General features: G+C 41.2%; 1 protein-coding gene across 1 annotated transcript; it reads right to left on the reverse strand.

Moving 5' to 3' along the window:
* Nucleotides 1–4,794: 4,794 nt before the first annotated feature.
* On the reverse strand, nucleotides 4,795–21,772 carry LOC125690071 (serotriflin-like). Its single transcript, XM_048938024.1, has 7 exons — nucleotides 21,590–21,772; nucleotides 8,703–8,927; nucleotides 7,806–7,896; nucleotides 7,152–7,297; nucleotides 6,448–6,542; nucleotides 5,680–5,768; nucleotides 4,795–4,922 (listed from the first exon to the last, which is right to left on the reverse strand). The coding sequence occupies exons 1-7, from the start codon at nucleotides 21,770–21,772 to the stop codon at nucleotides 4,795–4,797; spliced, it is 957 nt and encodes a 318-aa protein (XP_048793981.1).
* Between the last annotated feature and the right edge of the window lie 1,214 nt (nucleotides 21,773–22,986).

Consider the following 22,986-nt stretch of genomic DNA (forward strand, 5'->3'; position numbering starts at 1 on the left):
TCATTCAGTGGAAACGTGTAATTCATGCTTTTTCTGAACAGTGGAAGGACAGTCTCGGTGATCTGTTTTTACCCAATGATGTCAGCAAATTTCTGGATAGCATTTTGAAATGAAAGACCCCCCCAGTCTTTCCAAACCTTGTTTTCCATCCAGTAGAAAATCTTACCTTTAGCTGCTCAAACTTGCTGCTATTATAGGTTTGATACATTAAGGGCATGAATGAGGTAAAGTTCATGGCATGGTTATTCTCTCTATCTGACTGATAGAGAAAAATATTGAAAACTTAGGCCCAGAGATCTCAGCAAAGACTTTGGACACTGAAAGTGAAAGATCTTTCATTTTCCTTAGCTCTGAAGTTGATTCTCAAGAAAGTAGATAACATGATGGCTGCAGGTGACTTATTGTAAATATCAAAACTGTTCCTTCTTTACAAGCCATGAGACCATTAAATGTTACTTAGTTTTTGTTCAAAACTGTGCCTAATGTCATTGCCATGTAAGTGAGCTACTTAGGAGCTTTTACCCCATTCTCCACAGATAAGACCTGTACCATAGTAGCTGCTCTTATCATCTCTCAGCATATGTGCTTCTTGTGAGGATGTCTGGAGCCAAACAGAAACAGTAAGAAGCTCTTGGTATTATTAGTTTCTCTACTGAACTACATCTCAAAAGTATCAGAGTCCTGACAGTATAATTTCAGTAGATGCTGAGAAACCTACGCTAGTACCAAAGAGGAAAAAACATTCATGGCATTACTATCAAAATAAGTGTGTGGATATAGTCTGAGAAGGGAGAAAAGCAGTATTACTAGAGCTCAGTTGTCACCTTGTTTTTATTTCACTGAGAATCAGTCATAGAATCATGGACTCACCTGTCTATGGGAAACTGATTATTCACTATTCAGAAACATCTCAGCCTTCCTAGGGACATGAACAGCTAAGTGCCAGACAGTGTCCCACACTCTCCTTGCAGTCTTGAGAAACAGGATAATCCAGGTAGCATTCCATCTCACCTGCTATTTTCCTCTTCTGTATCAGTAGGGAACCAAAATCTTTTGAAATTAGCTATGAGAAGAAGGATAATGCCCATATGTCATTCAGTAGCCCTGTAGGCTGCATGATGCCCATGTGCCATTCAGCCCTGTAGGCTGTGTGTTGCCCCAGCTTTGTGGTGCAGGTGAGCTCTGCTGCCTTGCTCCAATGGCATAGTTGGCTATTCAGAGCACAAAAACTCCCTTTGAGGAGAGAGCTCTCACAGAATTCTCTCATCATTAAATGTTTGTTGAGTTGGAGAGAGAGGGATGGAAGAAATGATCAAGGCTGCTGGAACTAGCACTGATATACTGGAAATCAAAACATTGCTTTAATTTCGAAGAACAAATGGCTTTGACAGGAAAGTCATTTGGCCAACAGAGATGCGATGAAACAGTGAAGGGGAATTAACCACTACCAAACTGATTTTATATGAAGTGATTATTCATCAAGAGTTAACTAATAAACGCTGCACAGATTACTATTAAGAACAATTGGAGCAGGCTCAGAACTTCTGTTTCTAGTAAAAGATCTCCCTACAGGTAGCAATGTGAAAACCTGATCGAGGTGAATGTCTGGACATAGTTCACCCTCTTGTGCTCTGAACCAGAATTGCAGTCCTATCGAATGAATGATTTTTGCTGGTCTAAAATGGCGAGCGGATGTGTTAAGAGATGTCAGTCCTGCTCGGGGCTGGCGTACATGACTCAGTACCTGAGGACACTGCAGGGCATCCTGCACAGAGCTGGGATGTTTTGTTTGCTCTGCAGAGGCTTGAGAGTGGAGCCTCTTTCTTCAGAGAAGTGCTGTTTGCAGCTGTTTGCACATCTTATAATTTCTGTCAAAGTTTATAAACTCTGTGTCTACCTTTTCATTAACGTTAGAAAAATAATTCAGAGGGGGGGATATGTATCGGATATGAGGACAAATTCACTTTTCGTTTCACATTCATGTTGCTGGTGTAATTTAACCCAAGTGCTCGAAGGTTAAGGGGCAGAGCAGGAAAATAAACCTGAAAAATCATAGAATCATAGAATCACTCAGGTTGGAAAAGACCTTAAAGATCACCAAGTCCAACCACAACCTAAACATCCTACCCTAACTCTAACAACCCTCCTCTAAATCATGGCCCTGAGCACCACATCCAAACAGTTTTTAAACACATCCAGGGATGGTGACTCAACCACCTCCCTGGGCAGCCCATGGCAGTGCTTAACAACCCTTTCTGTAAAGACATTTTCCCTGATATCCAACCTAAACTTACGCTGGCACAACTTGAGGCCATTTCCCCTTGTTCTGTCACCAGTGAGAAGAGACCAATCCAGCTCTCACTGCAATCACCTTTCAGGTACTGGGACAGAGCAATAAGGTCTCCCCTCAGCCTCCTTTTTCCCAGACCAAACAGCCCCAGTTCTTTCAGTCTCTACTTGTAGGGCATATTCTCCAAGCCATTCCCCAGCCTTGCTGCCCTTCTTTGGACCTGCTCCAGCACCTCCATCTCCTTTCTGTATTGAGGTGCCAAAAACGGACCACAGTACTTGAGGTGAGGCCTCACCAGTGCTGACTACAGGGCAATATGACTTCCTTAGTCCTTCTCAGCACACCATTCCTGATCCAAGCCAGGATGCCATTGGCCTTCTTGGCCACCTGGGCACACAGCTGGCTCATATTCAGCCAACTGTCCATCAGTACACCAAGGTCCCTTTCCATCAGGCAGCTTTCCAGCCAAAAAATGGATGAAGATAAGGCAGTTTATTTGGCTATCATTAAAACAACCCATGAACAGGCTGTCCAGGGAGCTGTGGGTTCCCAGTCCAAGGCCGGGCTGGATGGGACTCTGGGATCTACTGCCTGATCTGATAGTTTGCAAACCTGCCCATGGGACTGGATGGTCTTTGAGGTCCCTTCCACCTGAATCATTCTATGATTCTATGATCTCTTTGAACTGCACCCACTGCAGGAATGTCAGCAAGAGAGTCATATTGTTCTGATACATTGGTGTCAAATGCTCAGCAACTCTGCACACACAGAAACAATGCAAAGAGTAAAGCCCTAACAGGTAATAATAATATCACCAGCATCTTATGCAAGTAAATGTAAGATTAGAAGCAATACAAGAATGATCATGGCCCTAAGACCAAGTACAGCAGATCCAGCTAAACTCCCCCTTAGGTGATACTTGATGGTCTGCATGCAAATACAGGAAGGAGAAGGCACATCCAAGGCCTTTAGCTGAATTTACTGGAAGAGGTCCAGAGGTGTGCTTTGATAGAAATTAGTGCTGTTACCTGGGCAGTTCTGGAGAAAATGCATTTATCACTTCAATGCACAGATCATAGAATTATAAAATCACTGAGGTTGAGAAAGACCTCTAAGGTTAGCTAGTCCAACTGCCCACCTACCATCAATATTACCCACTGAACCATGTCCCTACGTATTACATCTACCGTTTCCTTAAACACCTTCAGGGATGGTGGCTCCACACCTCCCTGGACAGTCTGTTCCGATGCCTGACCACTTTTTCCGAGAAGAAATCTTACCTAATATCTAACCTGAACCCACCCTGGCTTCACTTTGAGTCCTCACCTCTCATCCTACTGCTAGTTACACGGGAGCTGATGCTGATCCCACCTCGCCACAATCTCCTTTCAGGCAGCTGTAGAGTGCAGTGAGGTCTCCCCTGAGCCTCCTCTTCTCCAGCCTGATTAACCCCAGTTCCCTCAGCTGTTCCCCATAACACTTGTGCTCCAGACCCCTCACAGCCTCATTGCCCTTCTCTGGATGTGCTCTAGGGCCTCAATATCTTTCCTGTAGTGAGGGGCCCAACTCTGAATGCAGAACTCAATGTTTAGCCTCACCAGTGCCAAGTATAGGGGATGATCACGTCCCTGCTCTTGCTGGCTTTGCTATTTCTCATACAATCCAGGATGCCTTTGGCCTTTTTGGCCACCTGGCACAGTGCTGGCTCTTGTTCAGCCAAGTGTTGACCAACACCCCCATTCCATCTCCTTCACTCAGCTTTCCAGCCACTCTGTCCCAAGCCTTTATAACTGCTAGAGATTGTTGTGACCAAATACAACACCCGGCCCTTTGTCTTCTTGTACTTCAACCCACCAGCCTAAGCCCATTGATCCAACCCATACAGATCCCTATGTAGGGCCTTCCTACCCTAGATGTGATTCTGTGTGTCAGAAGATTTGTGTTTAGGTCACAATCACTGTAGACCTCTTATCTTTTCTGTACAAAACAGTGCATGACTTTTGCCTCTGCTTTTCTTTTCCAGTTTCATCCTCACTTGCATGAAGTATCACAGATCCTTGAAGTATCCATGAGAAACTTTCCAAATAAAAAAATATATAAACAACTTTTCTTGTTTGTGAACATACATTTATTTAGCCAGGAATATATTCCATTTATAATTGAAGAAAAGGTAACAGAAGAAAGTTAAGTGGAATTTAACATGTATTTTCATGTTTTAAAAGTGCGTTTCCCATTAAAATAATATGAATCAGTGGAACTTCCACCAAAAAACCGAAAACCACATTAATAGCTTAATCATGATTTTTATAAAGCCTAACATAACATCAGAGTCTATCTGAGCCACCAGATTAATTTGGAACTGAAACAATTATGTGATTTCATAAACAAGTTACATTCAGGTCAATCTGAGCTGAAACACTGAGCATGAATGTTTTTTTCTTCTCAGTTCTACTCTTTCCTCGTACATAAGTTCCAAAGCAGCTGCAATGACATCCTCCAGGCCTTTATACAATCTGAGTGGTGCACTTACAGGTGGCAGGACACTTCGTTTTCACCACTGAATGCTTACAGCCAAACAAGCTTTTCATATTTCTGCAGTTTGGAAATGCATCTCGATGTCTGCAAGGATTGGCTGAAACAGAACAGAGAAAGGCCACGAAATGTATTAATTGAAAAAAAAAACAGTCCTACTGTGATACTTCTACTACATTCATTTTCTTGTCTAAGCAGTCTTTGTACATTTGTTGGGGAAATATTGGTGGGTGGTTGGACTAGATGATCATGGAGCTCTTTTCTGACCTTGGTATTCTATAGTTCTGTGCTCAGCTGTTAAAATTGCTTGAGTATATAAGCATATAAGTATATAAGAATACTTAATAAGAACTGAGTATATAAGAATAAAATTGCTCATAGAAGGGGAAGCAGACAGAAAAGCAGTTGAGTTGCTCCACATGGAATTCTACAACAGCCAGGGGCAGGTGAAGATCTTTATGTCCATAGGGACACACGTGAAAGCTGACAATTCAGACGTGCCCTTGGATGTAGAAGCACATCCTGACACTGTGACCGGAGCTTCCCTGCAGAGGGCAGCAGAAGACTGCCAATCTAATCGTGCACATCTTTGCAGCAACGCCGTGCACCCAATACGGTGGGTGAGGGGGTTGGAAGGGTCCCCTGGAGATCACCTGCTCACGCCCTGTCAGTAGTTACTTAACCACTGTTATGTTAGGTGGAGATAAATTAAGAGGCGGTTCTGTGACATCTTTCCTGCCAAAGGTTGCGTGGAGGTAATAAAAGGTTAGGTATGGAGAGACATGCTGTAAGGGAGTGAAGTCATTATATGAGGCAGCACAACAGTTTGTTTTAAGGAGAAAAGTACGTGCACTTACTGCAAAGCCCTCTCTCACAGTGGCCGGGACAGTCTGCACATCTGGGTCCTTTCTTGTAAGGTGCAGCCACTTGCATGATGTTATTCCCGCTGAAATATTAAAGAAACGAACACCAGGAGATCAAAGTGCAGCTCTGAGCCACTGACAGTTTACTTTTTTTTCATCACAATGAAAGACAACAACAAGTTTTGGGTAAGATGATTATTCTGTTTGAGTTTGGGCTATTTGTAGAATACCAGATCTTTGTTTTTAAACAGGAGGCATTTAGGGAAAGAAAACTAATTGGCTTTTTGCCTTTGTATAGCATTACCAGTTTAAAAAATTACGTGCTTCCTTGTTCTGCTTTTCTAATGGCTTTCCAGCACATAAGGAAATTATCTTGGCAGCAAGGTGTTAGAGATTTGACACGCAGGTGTTAGAGATTTGCTCTTCTGTGAATATTCCTTTGCTGTTGGCTTTCGCTTGTGTCTGACTATTTTCTTTGTGTTCAGAGTTACAGGATGACTCGTGTTTGATGCCTGACCCTTACACAGACCTTTCTGTCTTCATTCATGTGCTAATATTTCCCTACTTCCAGTTTCAACATGGATAACACTAAACATTTATATTCAACTCGATGTTAAAGCAACAATTCACATTGGCGTTTTTCAAAATTCCAAATGGCCAAAACAAACTGGAGGCAGCTGATCCTAGAAATGCTCAACAGACTGCAGGACTTTCTAAAACCATGTCTAGAACATCTTAAGAGAACCAAAAAGCAGTACGTACGGAGGACAGTAGTGGCAAACATAGAAGTAGTTGTACTGGTTCCTTGGGCAGTAGGCAACTGCACACCCAACCTGGTAGCTGTTGTACCACACTAGCTGTAGAATAAAAAACAGTGAAGTCATGTCAGAAATTGTATTTCAAATGTATTTCACACTACGTTTTAAATCAGAAGATAGATTTATTCATTTATTTATTCATTTTCACTCTCTGTTATGTTTGCAAGTTAGCTGTCAGGAGGAACAAATAGGAAAATGAATTAGTGATGTCTTCTGGTTTCCAAATGTTTTGGACACAATTTTGGGAGAATAATAGAAATTTCAACTTGAATGGCTTCATCATAGCTCTTTTCCTTTGACATTTCATTGTCCATATGTATATATTTTAATGTTTTTTTCCATTATTTACTAATAAAAAGTATTGCATCGTTATCATTTATTTATTTATTTGTGTGGCTGCGTTATCATTTATGTTTTCTACAGGTCGCCTCTCTTCTGGGCAGCTCTCTTAGATATTGGTTCCATTGTCTCAGATGTAAATGAGAAAAGATTTTTTCAGTCATCTTTGGATGAGAACATAAAAGATAACAGTTTGATGGCACTGATTTTGTTTTGTTTTTTTTTCTTTTCCTGATAATAAACACCCCTCAGCAACCCTAACTGTACACGTGTGGTTCTAGTGTATCACTGCAGTTCATTTCCCCATACCTGAGCGTAGTTCTTGACGTTGGCGCTCTTCGTAGTCGCTCCAAAACCATACTTGAAATTGGCGGCCTGACTGTGCCAGACTTTGATTGCTTCAGCCCATGTTTTTGGTTGAGATGACAGCAAGATATTCTCACCGCAGGTGATACCTGAAGTAGAAGTATGTCTATTTTATTACATAGGAGTGAAGAAAGTGATAGGGTGGGAGGCATGACAGAGGGAATGGCGATTTTTTATGGCATTAGCACTCTACAACCCCTGGAGTATAGTACACTTGATCCTGGCAAGGCATGTTATGCCGATATCAGTGACCTTTCAGTCACAGATGGTTATTTGACTACAAAACGTGACACAAAAATATGTGTACTTAGTCAGACCAACACTTCTCTATCCTACTGACTTGTCTCCAGCAGGAACTGAGAGAGAATAGTTAAAGAAAGGTACAAGAACAGGGTCAGTTTGTAGCTTGCCCTCTCTCTCAGGCTCCAACAGTTTGTCTTTTGGGGTCTTTCTCTGACAAAGATGACATTTTCATGTTTAAGAATCCTCAAAAGATAAAAAGCAGATTAACGTTTATCCTTATATCTAGTCCATGCAGATATGCTTTCTGCAAGTCATCATTAACCCATAAGTTTAGTCCCCATGTTCTTCCCATACCATTAACAACTCTGTTCTGCACTGGGCTGATTTGCATTTCACATGTGTTTGCCCATTTCAGAGCATTTTTGGCAGCTTTCTCGTTCCACATCTGAAAGACACAAAGGAAGGAGCATTCAGGTCACAGAAAATTTGTGCAGTCCTTGAAGGAGAAGAAAAAAAGCTGTGTCTGAGTTGCTGCTGGTTATGTTTAGCAAACATAAGGCAAGAAGAATCTGTGACTCACTGTGCTAGCCAGGTTAATACAGGTTTGACAGCAATAAATCGATGTGGTTGGGGCAAACCTGTGTTCATACCATCTCCAAACAAATGACCCTAAGCATAGGGACTTTTGCCAAGTGACTTGAGTTTTGTTAACTGCACAAATCACAGAATCATCACAGTTGGAAAAGGCCTCTAAGATGACCCAACCCAACCATTAACCCACTCCCACCATGTCCACTAACCATGTCAATAAGTGCCACATCCACCCTTTTCTTGAATCCCTCCTGGGACAGTGACTCCACCAGTGCCCTGGGCAGCCTTTGCCAATGCATTACCACTCTTTCTGAGAAGAAATTTTTCCTAATATCCAACCTGAACCTCCCCTGACACAATTGAAGCCCATTACTTCTTATCCTATCAAATCAGGACTTGCTGGCTAAGAGAGAGTTTTCAGATAGCACCCGTGGCCTGTTCTGAGACCTTTGCAATGACTTTACAAGTGCTTACAGCATCTTAGTTTGCAAGCTTAGAGCATGAGTTCTGTAGAAACCAAGGGATATAATTTTGATTTTTTTCATCTCATTTCCAGAGTAACTTTCCTGTCCTCTCTATTCACTGAGTGTGGAGTGTTTAGAAGGATACAACATTCTGCTAATCATCTTGAAAGCAGCTGATTAGCTATCCATCACTTACCATCTTCAGCATGTTCCTAGCTGTTGGAACTACAGATCTTCGTATTTCATTGTGTTCCTCAAGGATCATCTGCTTGTTTTTGAGAGCAACAAGGTCTTGTTGAACCACTTTTTTGTTTTTTATCCGATTACCATTGTATTTCGGTGGGTTTTGGAAACGGGGTTTCCCTCGTGGGTATCCAATGTTAAAAGGGAAGTTCTGGTTCACTCGGTTGCCAGGAAGCACCTGGAAAACAATAGCAATGATGGTTCTAGTTCTCTGATTTTTTATAAGCAAGACTGATTGAGAACTTGGAAATTCTTAGCTTTCCTTTATTGATTCTTCTATTCTTCTATGTGCTTTTTTTTTTTTTTTTTCCTCTCTCATCCTTCGTTTAAACTGCACTTTTCATAAGAAGACATGACCCTAAATGAATATAGTAGATAGTAATTCTAACTTCAGATGTCTCCACATCAAATGTGGAGAACGCTTGGCTCTGGAACCAAATGTCATGACTTACTTTAGCCTCTTGTATGCACTAAAAAATTCCCTGACTCTTATTACTTTCAAGCTTTGGAAGTATGTGAAGCTGAATCAGATTTTAGGGCATTTTGCAGACCATCTTCTGAAATACTTACGATCATTTGAAATACCCTGGGAGTTTCAGATTTTCTTCCAAAAGGTACAGCTCTCTGTAAAGCCTGTAATGCATCTTTTGAATGTCTCAGATACCCCAGAAAGAGTCAAACCAGTATTTCCACTGGAAGAGACCTACAACAATCATCTAGTCCAACTTCAGGGTTAACCAAAAATTGAAGGATAATATTGAGGACATTATCCAAATGCCTCTGGAACACTGACACAGGGCATGGGGCATCAACCACCTCATTAGGAATTCTACTCCAGGACTGTTAACCCTCACAGTAAAGAAATGGATGCTAATGAAAGATGTGATCATCTTTCCTGGAAGACCTATTTCCTTTTCTTTTTTTTTTTTTTTTTCTCCTTATTAAGTGGATCTTGATAAATAGCTCACATCCAAATGTCTATGTAGTGGATATCTACACCTTAAAATATTAACTCTCTTGGAGAAACGATGTCTGCATTTCTGACACTGAGATTAATTATTTTAAAGTATTATCAGTTCATCTATTTCGTTTGGAATAAGTAGTTTTAGAATTATTCTTGCAAAAAGGAGAATATTTAGATAGACAGAAAAAACATTTTAATACAAAAACCTCAGGAAAACAAGAATTCATCTTTATTGTGGAAACAGAGATCTTTATATGTTATAATGTGTGCTAACAATAATTTCAACTCTGTATTGTAAAGTTCTAGAGATCACTCAACCGCATCAGCTATCTACACAATGTGTTTAGATACAACTATTTTGCTTAGGTCATAGAATCACAGAATAAAAGAATCACAAGGTTGGAAAGGACCAAGGGTCATCGAGTTCAACTGTCCTCCCATCACCATTGCTACCACTAGCACTAAACCAGGTCTCGCAGCTCCTCATCCAGATGCCTCTTGAACACTGCCAGGGATGGTGACTCCACCACCTCCCTGCGCAGCCATTCCAGTGCCTGATCACTCTCTGAGAGAAAAAGCGCTGCATGGGGTTGTTGTGGCCAAAGTGCAGGACCCGGTACCTGGCCTTGTTGAACCTCATCCTATTCACCTCAGCCCAGCGGTCCAGCTTATCCAGATCCCTCTGAAGGGCCTCCCTACCCTCAGGCAGATCCACACCACCTCCCACCTTGGTGTCATCTGCAAACTTACTGAGGGTGCACTCAATGCCCTCATGTAGGTCATCAATAAAGATATTAAACAGGATGGGTCCCAGTACTGACTCCTGGCAGACACCACTTGTAAGGGGTCACCAGCTGGACTCCACTCCATTAACCACTACCCACTGGGCATGGCTCTCTAGCCAGCTCCTTACCTAAAGAAGGGTAGATCTGTCCAGGCTAGGGCAGCCAGTTTCCCCAGGAGAATACGGTGAGAGACCGTGTCAAAGGTTTTGCTGAAGTCTAGGTACACTACATCCACAGCCTTTCCCTCATCTGGGAATGACTGGAGTCACATCAGCAAGCCTCCAACCCTCTGGGACCTCTCCAGACAATGCTGATAGATGGCTGAAAGCGGCTCGGCAGTTAGCCTTGCCAATCAGCTGGGATGATCCACCCTAGGATGGAGCCTGTCTGGTTCCATGGACTTGTAACAGCCCAAATGGAGAAGTAGCTCTCTAACTGTCTCCACCTGAATCACCAGGGGTGTATTCTGCATAGCATCCCAGACTTCCAGATCAGGGCACAAAGCATCCTGAGGATAACTGATCTGCCTATTATAGGCAGATGTAAAGAAGGCATTGAGGACCTCAGCCTTCTCCTTATCCTCAGTGGTCACATTCCCCACTGCATCAAGTAAAGATGGAAATTCTCCTTGGTTCTTCTCTTACTGTTAATATATTTGTAAAATATATAACTTGTTCTCTTTTACTGCAGTGGCCAATCTGAGTTCATTTCTGAGTTCATCAATTCTGAGCTTTTGCCTTTCTAATTTCCTCCATGCATATCTTAGTTACTTCTTTGTAGTCTCCCCAAGTAGCCTGTCCCATTTTCTAGAGGACTCTTTTTCTCCCAAAGTCTCAACAAGAATTCCTGGTTCATCCACTCTGGTTTTCTCCCTCTGCAGCTCTCCTTACAGTATTCAGGGACACCCTGTTCTAGTGCCTTTAAGATTTCCATCTCAGCATGCAGGCTTTCTGGAACCCTGGACCCTTCAGGACACACAGGACCCCTGAAACAAGTGTCCTGAGCAGGTCAAAGTCCACCCTTTGGAAGTTCAAGATAGCAGTTTTGCTAGTCATCCTTCTGACATCTCCAGCAGTAGATGACTCTATAATTTTGTCTTGGCCATTCTGCCCTAGACAGTCCCCAACCTTCACATCTCCCACCAGTCCTTCACTGTTAGTCAAGAGTAGGTCCACCAGGGCACCACTCCTGGTAGGCTCTCCTACCAGCTGCATAAGGAAGCTATCTTCTACACACTCTAGAAACCTCTTGGACTGCTTCCTCTGCACTGTATTAAATTTCCAACATATATCAGGGAAGTTGATGTCTATAGGCAGTCTATAGCAGACTCCCATCAAGATGTCACCCCTACAGGCCTTCCCCTGATCCTTATCCATAGGCACTCAACTTTATCGTTCCCAACCCCAAGCTCTTCATCATCAAAATGCTATTTAATATAAAGAGCCAAACCACCACCCTTCCTTCCTTGTTTATCCCTTCTGAAGAGCTTGTAGCCATCCATCACAGCACTCCAGTCATGAGAGTGGTCCCACCACGTTTCATAATAGCAGCTAGCTCATGGTTAGTCTGCCAACTTTAGCTGGCTTCAAAAAGCCCCCCCAAAGAGCTTTTTGTCAGCCTTATTTTGCTTTAGATCCCTTCCCCAGTGCAGGCTTACCCTTCCTGGAACCGGTCCGTTCAATAGGACAGGTCCTACCTGTCCATCAGTTTGGTGTATCAAAGCAGCCAGGCAAATGATTGCAGTGAGAGGACCCATTTCTATGGAGGAAAAGCAGGCAAAGAAACAACAAAAATCTGTTAATCTCTATTGCACAAAGTTTGTGGTGTTCTGTGGAATGTAAGCAGGATGAGAAAACATTGCAGTATGAAGCATGGCACATAGGAGATTATTTTAGTCATTACCAAATACGGTTGCATATGCTGAGTCTGCACAAATGAGTATATGATGATGCATGGACACCACTGTCTCTTACAGAGAGACGACTTCACCTTGTATTGACACAGAGACCACCAGTACCAGAAAGCTGTGAGTTTCTTTTCAGAGAGAGATCAAACTCCTCTTGATTTCTTTACTCAGTATATCCCAAATCTGCATTATTTCTTTATTCTTTGCCTCCTCATATATAAAAAATAAAATTCATTAATGTGTACAGCAGGGTCATGGCAGTGTTTTGCTCAAGAAAGCTTCATCCATACTGAAAGGTGGTATATTGGAGTGGAGCTTTTGTTTGTTGGAGCTTAGCGCATAAAGAGGTGCTTCTGTTTCTTTTCTGTTCCCTGTTTCTTTGTCAAGTCTACATCATAATCATGCAATAAAATGGAGGTGTTCATTCCCATCTGAACAAATGTATTAACAAAATATTCAGATAATGCACTTGGTTATTAGTTGAAAATACTCTTTATAGAAGGAAATAGCACAGTACGTAAATAGTCTCTAGACCAGTCAAATTCATGGAATATTTATTCTGCATCAGAAGGAAAGCAAATATTAAATGTTTTATCCTACAGATGAGGGAGAATAAATTATCTGTTTCTAAAGACTGAAGATGTGGCAAGATCCTGAATGAGAGTGACTTTGAGCTTAACAAGTTGTCCTAAAACAGACCAAAGCAAAGGAGGAAAAGAGAAGCAATGGAACTGGTTGAACATTATAAAACTTAGAGCAGGACTCAGAAAAATCCACAGTGTGAGCATTACAGGTCACCATTCAGTCTGTGCTGGGTGATAACTATAATAAATGTGTTGAGCTGAAGAAGTGAAGAAAGGCTGCAGAGGGCTTTTAGTTCTGGTAAGACCTGAAAGATGTGTCCACATTTCAAAGAATTAATTGCAGGTTAATGGGTCCTGGAAAAACACTTAATTCTCCTTTCAGTTAGTTAGGAACTAGAATGACAACTTGGAAGAGACAGCATTTACAATGTTATTAATATCCTGTTTATAGTTTAATACCTGAAACTGTCTGAATTTGTGATGTGGTTTCCCTCTCATTTATGCTGGGTGTATAGTACTGAAGGCAGTGGATTTACTTGCTGTTTAGTCCTCCATGGTGAGTCTGATCTACACATGCAGTGTCAGAAATTTCTTTTTATTATGGGAATAATAATGAAGAATAATGACAGCTGTACAGAAAGCATGTTAGTTTTCTTCCCAGATGCTTTGATAAAACTCTTGCTTTTATACAAGGCACATCAAATTTCATCTTCAAGAGCAGCACTCAGGTCTCTAATGAGGCACAAATAGGTCCATTTTTAATCCTCGTTTGCAGTTCAATCTCTAAGCAAAATTCGGCCCTGGACGGTGAGTCTGGGAAAGACTGACTGGAAAACTGGAATACATGAAGTCGTTCTTTGTGTGTGAGACCACTTCACGTCCACATTTTATGACTAATCCACATCAGTTTAAAACATAGGAAAGACATTCCACTGGCACTGGACCTCACTCAATCACAGCACATAAATGTACCTTGTGATTTTTACATCTATCCGAGAGATCTTACTGCTAATATTCACAGGAAATGTATGAACAAACATAAGGTGTGGGTCACTATATCAGAAAATGGCAATCAAGCCACTGTTAGAACAAGAGAACCTTTCTTGAATTTTGCTCGACTATACAGAGCTTCATTCTACCTGTGGGGAAACTATGCCAAAAAAGAAAAGGAACAACACAATTACCTTTTCATTTACATGTGACATCACAGGTAGAAGAGGTCTGAGTTCAGACCAATAGCTGCACAGACTGTTGGGTTATTCTGCTGTATTTTTTGCTGCGTGTATCCACTCCCAAATGGATAACAACAAAAAATGGCACCCCAGCAGTGCCATGCAGATATGAGTTTGAATCCAATGGGCTCCATAGTTACATTATGATGGCCCTGAGATTAGGCTAAGAAACCTTATGAGGTTGATTCAGCCTGTGAAAATACCCAGAGAACTAGGTCTAGTAACTGAACCTTCCTGATGCTAGATAGCTTGCAGAGAGATTGATCATGTATTTCAGTACTGTACTCTGTCACATGATACAAATCAGTAACACAACCTATCACACTACAGACTTCATGCCGTTCAGGTATTTGCATTCTCAGGCTTGCATAAGATAAAAGTCAGTTGCATGAAGTAGAGACAGGGCTCTCACTCATGTTAATGAAGAGTAAATCCTAAACCTGAGGGATATTTTTGTCTGCTGAGTTGTTGTCTGACTCTTCCTCCAGTTACACATAGGAAGAGGATCTTTCTGTAACTCCAACAACAGGAAACACAAAACATGTCTAGATTCAGAATTAAAGCAGATTAAAATACTGCTGCACTTCTTCAATTGTCAGATGTCAACCAAATCATAGAATCACAGAACAGCCTGGGTTGCAAAGGCCCACAGCGCTCCTCCAGCTCCAACCCCCTGCTGTGTGCAGGTCGCCAACCAGCAGCCCAGGCTGCCCAGAGCCACATCCAGCCTGGCCTTGAATGCCTGCAGGGATGGGGCATCCACAGCCTCCTTGGGCAACCTGTGCCAGTGCCTCACCACCCTCTGGGGGAAAAACTTCCTCCTCAGATCCAACCTAAACCTCCCCTGTCTCAGTTTAAGACCATTCCCTCTTTCAACCTCATAAAGATTCCTTGGAATAAATTTATTTGGCATTTTTTTCAAAGTTAGAAGATGACCATTCCCACATATTGTTACCCTCCTGTGTCAATAGTATTCAATCAGGTAGATCATATAAAGTTTACAAAAAGACAGATCACAGCAACATGCTTTTAGTTAGCTCTGTTTGAAACCTCTCTTCATTTAATGCAGCTTTGATCAAATTAACTTTGATCAAATTGTAAATAAATACAAATGTATTCTGTAACAAAATTTTCATTCTGCATTAAGAAGACACAATCAGCTTACTGTGTACTAGAATATATAAAAGATGTTTTAAAATGGCATATACCTGAAAGTTTGGACAAGTACTTGACATCTCTAGATGGCAACATTTTGAAGGCACACCAAAGAAGCACAGAATTGAAGTGACTCAAGAGATCACTGAGTCCAACCCCTCTGCTAAAGCAGTTCTCCATATTAGATTGCACAGGTCAGCGTCCAGATGAGTCTTGACTACCTCCATAGAAGGAGATTCCACCACCTCTCTGGGCTGCCTGTGCCAGTGCTTTGCCATTCTGACAATCAAGTTCTGCCTTGAAGAAATATCAGATGTACTGGTATTTCCCCATACTCCAGAGAAATAAATTTTAAATAGCAGTCATTAAATAGAAATGTATTTCTTGTTATTGACCACAGTTCAGTGCAAAATGGGTTGATTTATCTGAAGAGCACCTTTTGAACTAAAAGACCATGATTTAGACTTCACTTCAGAGATTTCTCACCCAGACAGGTGGAAGCTGTGCTTTCAAAGCAGAAAATATAATTCATTTTTTTTAAACTCTGCCTCTGTGATAAATACAAGGAGACATTTTCTTTTAATTACCAGGTCTGGTAAAACTTAGCTATTAACTACACTAGCCTTCGTAACACAATGCCCCACTAATGCTGACCACGTAACTGTGGATAACAATTTCTAATACTGAAATTGAATTTTTTGTACATTACCTTTTTCTGGAGATACTTCTGTTGCTTGGGAAGAGTGGTGGAAGTTAGAGGCTCTCCTCACGCTGGGGTTGTATATATATACCCATTCCCTTTCTTTGTCAATATTTATTACAGATAAATGACATCACCTTTGGGGCTGTACATTTTAGAAGAAATAACTTTTCTTAAGGAACAGGTGACTGCAAATAAACCAATCCAACTGCATTGTTCTTCTTTCTGTCTTTTTATTTTTATTTTTCTCATCTCCGGGGCAGGAAAAGAGAAGATAAAGGGCCTGTTCTTTTGCAACACAAAAACCCCTGTAGACTGATAAACAGACTGATGTGTTCACAAAACCAAAGCTCAACTTTAGGGATGCTGCTTTGCAATTCTCTGTTCTGATTCTGACAAAAGGATGCCATAAATATTTTGAGGTAGAGACATAAGTCACATAAGACAATCACTTAGTGGCTATGCACAGAAAGATCAACACACTGGGAAAAGGTGATATTTTCTTTAGGTAGCTTCTGAACGTTAGTTTAATATATAAAACATATATAGCTTTAGTTCACCAAGGCCGATGGGCTGTGGCACAAGGAATTACTTATAGGCACCCTAAAGACTGTGATTCCACGTATTGCTGAGAGTAACCTACTTGCAAAACAGGTGTGTACCTCTTCCCCCTTGCTTTGAAGAGATGTTTGGATGCATGGCTTGTGCTTGATTTTCGTTTTCCTTCAGGGTAGCATTACTTAAATCACCCTTTGTATCATCTTTTTTTCCACTGGCCTTAATGAAGTATTATCACTGTGTCAACTTTGATAGTTCTTCAATGCTCATCTCTGCTCTGTTGAAATGCAACTTGCCTTGCTTCCTTCTATGGTGCCTGCTGGCTTTTAGAAGTCATAAAGCATCTCCTCATTCTGCACACGTAGTTCCCTTCCTCATCCTTGCCTTTACTTCAGTGCCTCCTCGCTGAGCAACATTCTGGTTGATGCTCAGCTGAGTTTACTGTTCATAATACAACTTAATTTTGTTTATTTCCTATTTTCTACAGAACTTCTGAAGTTGTTGATATTGCCAACATTTTAATATTGGATTATAACTCCTTTGCAACACAGTTGCTTTTGTTCTTTTTTTTTGTATAATGGGTAGAACTATGGGAAGTCATTAGCTCTCCTACGTCCTTCAGTGTTCTCATAGAAGGGCAAGGGTGTTTTATCTCTGTGAAAGCTTTTCTTGTGGTAACTTTGATGAGATTACAGTTATCACTGTAAGAAGCCCAGTAAACTACCTACTGTAGTTATTAAGATTGCATCTCTCTATTGACTGTAAGGAGAGGCAGAATCTAGCAGTTCCACCTACTCAGTGTCTTGGGTGATTGTTTTGCCTTTTTCCCTTCTACCATATAGAAAATATTTATCTAAGCCTGACTGAAAGATTTAAAGTGAAAACACACATTTCCCTCTGAATCACTCCATCCAGTACACCCAATAATTTTCATTAAATTGCTGCAGTCACCTGAGCTTTATTTGTGTTGTTAAAATTAAAAAATATTTTGCAACTATTCCTTTAAAATGCACCACACCTGTTTAAATAATCAAATTCATTTATCTTATGAAGAATATCTTTCAGATATGTTACAAATCATAGTCAATGGGTAAAAGAATTGGGAAGAAAACAGAGATTAATAAAACTGACATCCTGGTCAAAGGTACTGAGAGCAATTCAGCATACCAACTCCCTCTTACTTAAGTGGACTATCTGAAAGGGTGGAGTAATTTAATTAAAAAAAAAAAAAAGAAGAAAATAAAAAAGGATTGATTTCACAGTTTTCTACAAATGTACTCTTCACTGGGTAAGGAGCTGGCTGGAAGGCTGGGCCCAGAGGATGGTGGTGAATGGAGTTACATGCAGTTGGCAACTGGTCATGAGTGGTGTTCCACAGGAGTGAGAACTGGGGTCTGTCCTGCTTAATATCTTTAGTGAGGTGGGGGTCTGCCTCTGCTCCCCCATAACGGCGATAGGATGAGAAGTGATGGCCTCAAGTTGTGCCAGGGGAGGGGCAGTTGGATATTAGGAGGAATTTCTTCTCCAAGGGAGTGCTAATGCATTGGCACAGGCTGTGCAGGGAGGTGGTGAAGTCATCGTCCCTGGACATGTTCATGAAACAGGTAGATGTGGCACTGAGAGACATGGATAGTGAGCATGGTGGGGATGGGTTGATGGTTGGACTGGATGGTCTTAGAGGTCTTCACAACTTTAATGATTCCGTGATTCTATGTATGTATTTTAAAAGTAGATAGATCTATGGAAAAATCTATGGAAAGTTAGTTTAAAATATATACAAATTCATCTGGAGAGATTTGACTGTGGAAATTCTTCCAGCCCTTAAGTAAATATGAACTATGAGAATCTGATCTGAGGACAAGGGGAGGCAAAATTCCAGTTTCTTCATTTTTTCAGTCCCCCTGAATTTAATGGCAGCAGAATCTTTGAAAGTCATTGGATTACAGACTTGGAGATGCTGAGCATGGACAACTTGCATGTTGAAAATTCTGACAACAGCACAATTCTAATACTGTTGCAATGATCTGGAGGAGTTGTGTATTCAGCTAGCATTGAGAGCAGGTGCAACAAACTCTACCCTTCCCATAGGAACACTTGCTGTTATGCCTTAGGAGAGCAAAGACATTCTCCATGGCTTTTCTTTACCATTTTCAGTCCAAGTAGATGTACCAGTTAGATCAGTGCCCACTACGGTACACCTGCTGTCTTTCATGGCTGAAATGTGCTTTCCCTTTACTAAAAAAACATTTCAGGCACTATTGACTATTGGTGATTTTTCAGGTCCACTGCCAGAAGCAGACCCGCAGCATGACTTCTCATCGCAGCTCACCTTCAGCTTACGTAGCTAATGACTTCAGCTGTAGATATCTTTGTCTGAAACAGGCTATACAAACAACTAGCATTTCACATGAATGCATTTTTTTGTTTGCTACAGGCATTTGCTTGGAAAAGGTGTTTCTTTAACATGTCAGTACTGATGGTAATATGGGGCCTTTTGCCATGAATTCTTTAAAAATGTTCCAGCCTTAATCACAGAATCATAGAATGGCTTGAGTTGGAAGAAAGCTCAAAGATCATCTAGTTCCAACCTCCCTCCCATGGGTAGCCTTGCCAACCATTAGACCAAACTGCCCAGGAATCCATGAAACCTGGTCTTGAATGTCTCCAGGTTTGGGATGCCCACCCTTTTCTGGGCAGCTCGTTCCATTGCCTCACCACCATCTGAATGAAAAATTTTTCCTAACATCTAACCTGAACCTCCCCACTTTGTTTAAATCCATTCCTTCTTGTCCTATCACTACCTACCTGTGTAAAAAGTCAATCCTCCATTTTACTCATAACCATTTTGGTCTTCTCCTACACTTGATGCATTGTGTAGCAGGAGGATTGGTCTTTGCATAACATTGTCCAATTGACAAAAACTGTTTAACTTATGAAGACTGAAAAGCATGTTAAATGTGGAAGAAAACAAGGAAATCTGATTCACAAATAGTGAGTCCTACATGGTCTATTGCATTGGACTGGTCACAATAAGCACACTGGAAATGTTCAGAGCAATGAAAAAATTCATTAAAGATGCCTCATCTGAAGTGACAGTACACCACGATGAGGAGTCATTTGGAAATGCTATTTCTGATTAATGACAATATTAATTGTAATAATGATTGAATTAACTGCATCTGGCCATGGACAAACTTGTTTGTGCAGCAGCTTTTCACCTTGTTTGTAACAGCAGAGAGGTTTTAACACCATGAAGAGGGAAGGTGCTTGATAAAGGCTGGATTGAACTCATGTTACCACGGGATGCATTACACACCCTGTCAAGTGAGAGGGCTTTCTGCACACCTTGCTGAAACGGGGCCATTCCACAGGCTGACGAGCAGAAATCATAGGCATAGATGGAAAAGAGGGAAGTGGGAGTATTTAACTGCATGAAAAAGGCCCTGATAAAAAGAAAAAAATAAGCACTGTAATGGAAGCTATAGAGTTCTGGTTTCTACATCCTGTAATACTTTTGCCTTTTACAGAGATAGAAAATGTACACACAGTTCAGGAAGCAGAGTCTGGAACATTGACTTTTTGAATGCTATAATGAACTGTAGAAGAATAATTGGTAAAGAAATTGCTTCTTGGCTGAAACCAATACATTTCTTTTGCAAGTTTGTGATATTGGTAAGTACCCAGTTATTCACACTAATGTTGAAGATATCTAAATACACGTGCTTACGTTAGTGCTTTTCTGTGGTCAAGGTGGGGAAAAGCAAATACAGACATTTCTTAATAAGTTAATGAGTAGATTCTTTTGAAAGAAGTCATAGAAAATAATTGTGTCTAACTAAAAGAGGGCAAGTATAATGTGGGAGTCTGCATCTGAGCTAGTTAACCCATCAGAGTGAAGGACCTCTTCAAGGCTTAGGCAGACCTAAATCTAAATGCAGTAGAATGAAACGTCCATGAAGATGTCCAAGGCACATTGCAGTGCTAAAAATGTTACACAGGACACAAGAAAGACCAGTTCCCTTCCAAAGGGCATTTGGAGCTTGGCAGGGTACTCAGGGGCACCACAACATTTTCTGGACTCCCAACTGGATTAAATGCCTTTTATGAATTTTAAGGGTTTCCTGGGAGAGCCTCATTTCATAATAAGATATGTAATTTTTGGCAAGCTTATTACATATCAGACTGTGGTCTTCATTAACCTGGATTCAGATGAAATTGCAGGTGAAAGGCAGATGAGATCAGTACCACTCAAAGTACTCATTTTCAAATGACCACAGTAACCTTTATTTTTTGGCATTTAATACCACCACTACAACCAAACATACCAATACTAGCCTTTTAATAACCAGAACTCAGCTTACCAAAATCTGTACTGTAGTCGTCTTCATCTGTACTCAGTTCTCTTTGTCACTGTAGAAAAGTAGTCAGTTCTAAGATGGGATGTGCATTGCTCTGAATGCCTCACCTTAAAGCAGGACACATAATTCAAGAATTAAAAACATATTTTAGTTAACTAACAATTAAGGATATTTGGAGCAATTAGTTTGCATTACAGATATTTCAGTCCTGGAGAAGTGAATCTCATCTCCTACTATTCTGCAAAGGAGTGTAAGAACTGGAGCTGTCTGTTATCTATGGATCCCAAAATGAATCTGTACAGAGAATAAGTCACATAAAAACCTGCCCTCAGCAGCCAGAAGCTCTTTCAGAAGCACTATAAACAAATATTCATAGACTCTGTTTTTGGATGAAAGATGTCTCATGAACTCTGTCTGTATCAGCAAGTTCAACTTGACCAGAAATATCATTTTCAGAGATTTGGGCCTGATGGCCTTGCTTCACCTACCATTCAAAAATCAAGCGCATTTATTGACTATAGAGAATTTAAGGTGTCATCTTTGTCCCATATTCTGACTTTTGCAGTGTTTTTATTGGTTTAAAAACTGAAATGAATACCTTTCCATTTGGTTTCCCATACTGAGATTCTACCCCTTCATCCAGGTCACTCATGAAGGTGTGGAACAAGACTGAACCCAGCATTGACCCCTGGGGAACATCACTAGCTACAGCCTGCAACCATATTATGCCACTGATCACAGCCCTCTGAGCAATGCCAGTCAGACAGTCCTCAATGCACATCACTGCCCACTCATCTGTCTGAAATTCCTAAGCTTACCTATGAGAGTGCTGTTGGAGGCAACACTGAACACCGCTGAAGTCAAGGTACACAGCACCCACCGTTCTCCCTCCCCATCTACCCAATCTGTTATGACATGGAAGACAGCCAGGTCTTTGACTCTCACAAGATATCTGCCAGATGTACTATGGTCACCAAGCCATCTAATATGGTGTGAGACGCTTCTATCTGGGCATCTTCACCACTTCCAGCAGTAAATGGGAAGAGGGAGAAGAGGGAAGAGTGTGCAAGCCGACACAAATCCCTGTGACGTAAGGAATCAGGGCACTCATCCAGGAGGGATACATGCTTCAGCATATTCAAGCAGAGCAGGGATCCATCCAAGTTTCCTACACAGTGGGTGAAGTAATTTATTTGCACAGGGAAAGGAGATGGAAATCTAACTGTGCTGTGCACTTATCTGCATCTCTTCCTCTAAATATGCAGAATTAAGCACATTAGTCCCAGGTCACTGGGGTGATTCAGTGTGAATTACATTTTTTTTCTAATTTATTAGAGAAAATGGGAAAGGAAAGGTTATCAACAGTTATCAATAATTAAGTTCTCCCACCATGACTCTGTTTCAGCTGCAGGAAAAAGCACCAAAATGTAGCAATTATTTTAAGCATCTTTCCAAGAAGAAACAAAGAATCTTTTCCAAACTCTGGGCCTTAATTTTAAAACTGTCTGTCATAAGCAGACTCTTCAGTAAATAGGAAGGCTGCTCCAAAAGTATTGCCTCCTATTTTATTTATGTTAGCCCACATCATCAGAGGCGGATGTTGGTGGGATGGCAGTAGAGGTTGAACCTTCCCACCAGTATCCCCTTCCATGTTGTTGCCATGTGACAGATGGCAGCTGAGGAGCAGTCTGACAGAATGGCATCTGATGTGGAAATGGAAGAAAAAGGGTAGAACTGAATTCCACAACAAGGAGTGAATCACTGCACAACAGCAGTGATAGCAGCAGTGGTGGTCATCTCCACTGGTGCAGACTGTTATGAGTGCAGCATGCAGGCTGTTGTTCACAGCTGGTGACAGTGCACAGATAATGGTGGTGACTACCTTGAAAAATAGTGTTTTGTAGCTGAGAATTTGCTCTATCCGACAGTGTTACCGTGCTCTTTGTGTTCATGGTTAGAACTTAGTTTTCATGGAAATTAATAGGCATCATTATT

This window comes from Lagopus muta, chromosome 2, assembly GCF_023343835.1.
Source record: "Lagopus muta isolate bLagMut1 chromosome 2, bLagMut1 primary, whole genome shotgun sequence".
NCBI classification, from domain to species: domain Eukaryota; kingdom Metazoa; phylum Chordata; class Aves; order Galliformes; family Phasianidae; genus Lagopus; species Lagopus muta.

What these genes read in the sequence shown, in the direction of transcription:
- LOC125690071 (XM_048938024.1), bottom strand. Translation starts at nt 21,772, where the DNA reads ATGTGCATTGAGGACTGTCTGACTGGCATTGCTCAGAGGGCTGTGATC. An exon ending in CTAGGAACATGCTGAAGATG is followed by an intron (nt 7,897 to 8,702) that starts GTAAGTGATGGA and finishes TGTGTCTTTCAG; the next exon opens with ATGTGGAACGAGAAAGCTGC. An exon ending in GCAGAACAGAGTTGTTAATG is followed by an intron (nt 7,298 to 7,805) that starts GTATGGGAAGAA and finishes CTTCTACTTCAG; the next exon opens with GTATCACCTGCGGTGAGAAT.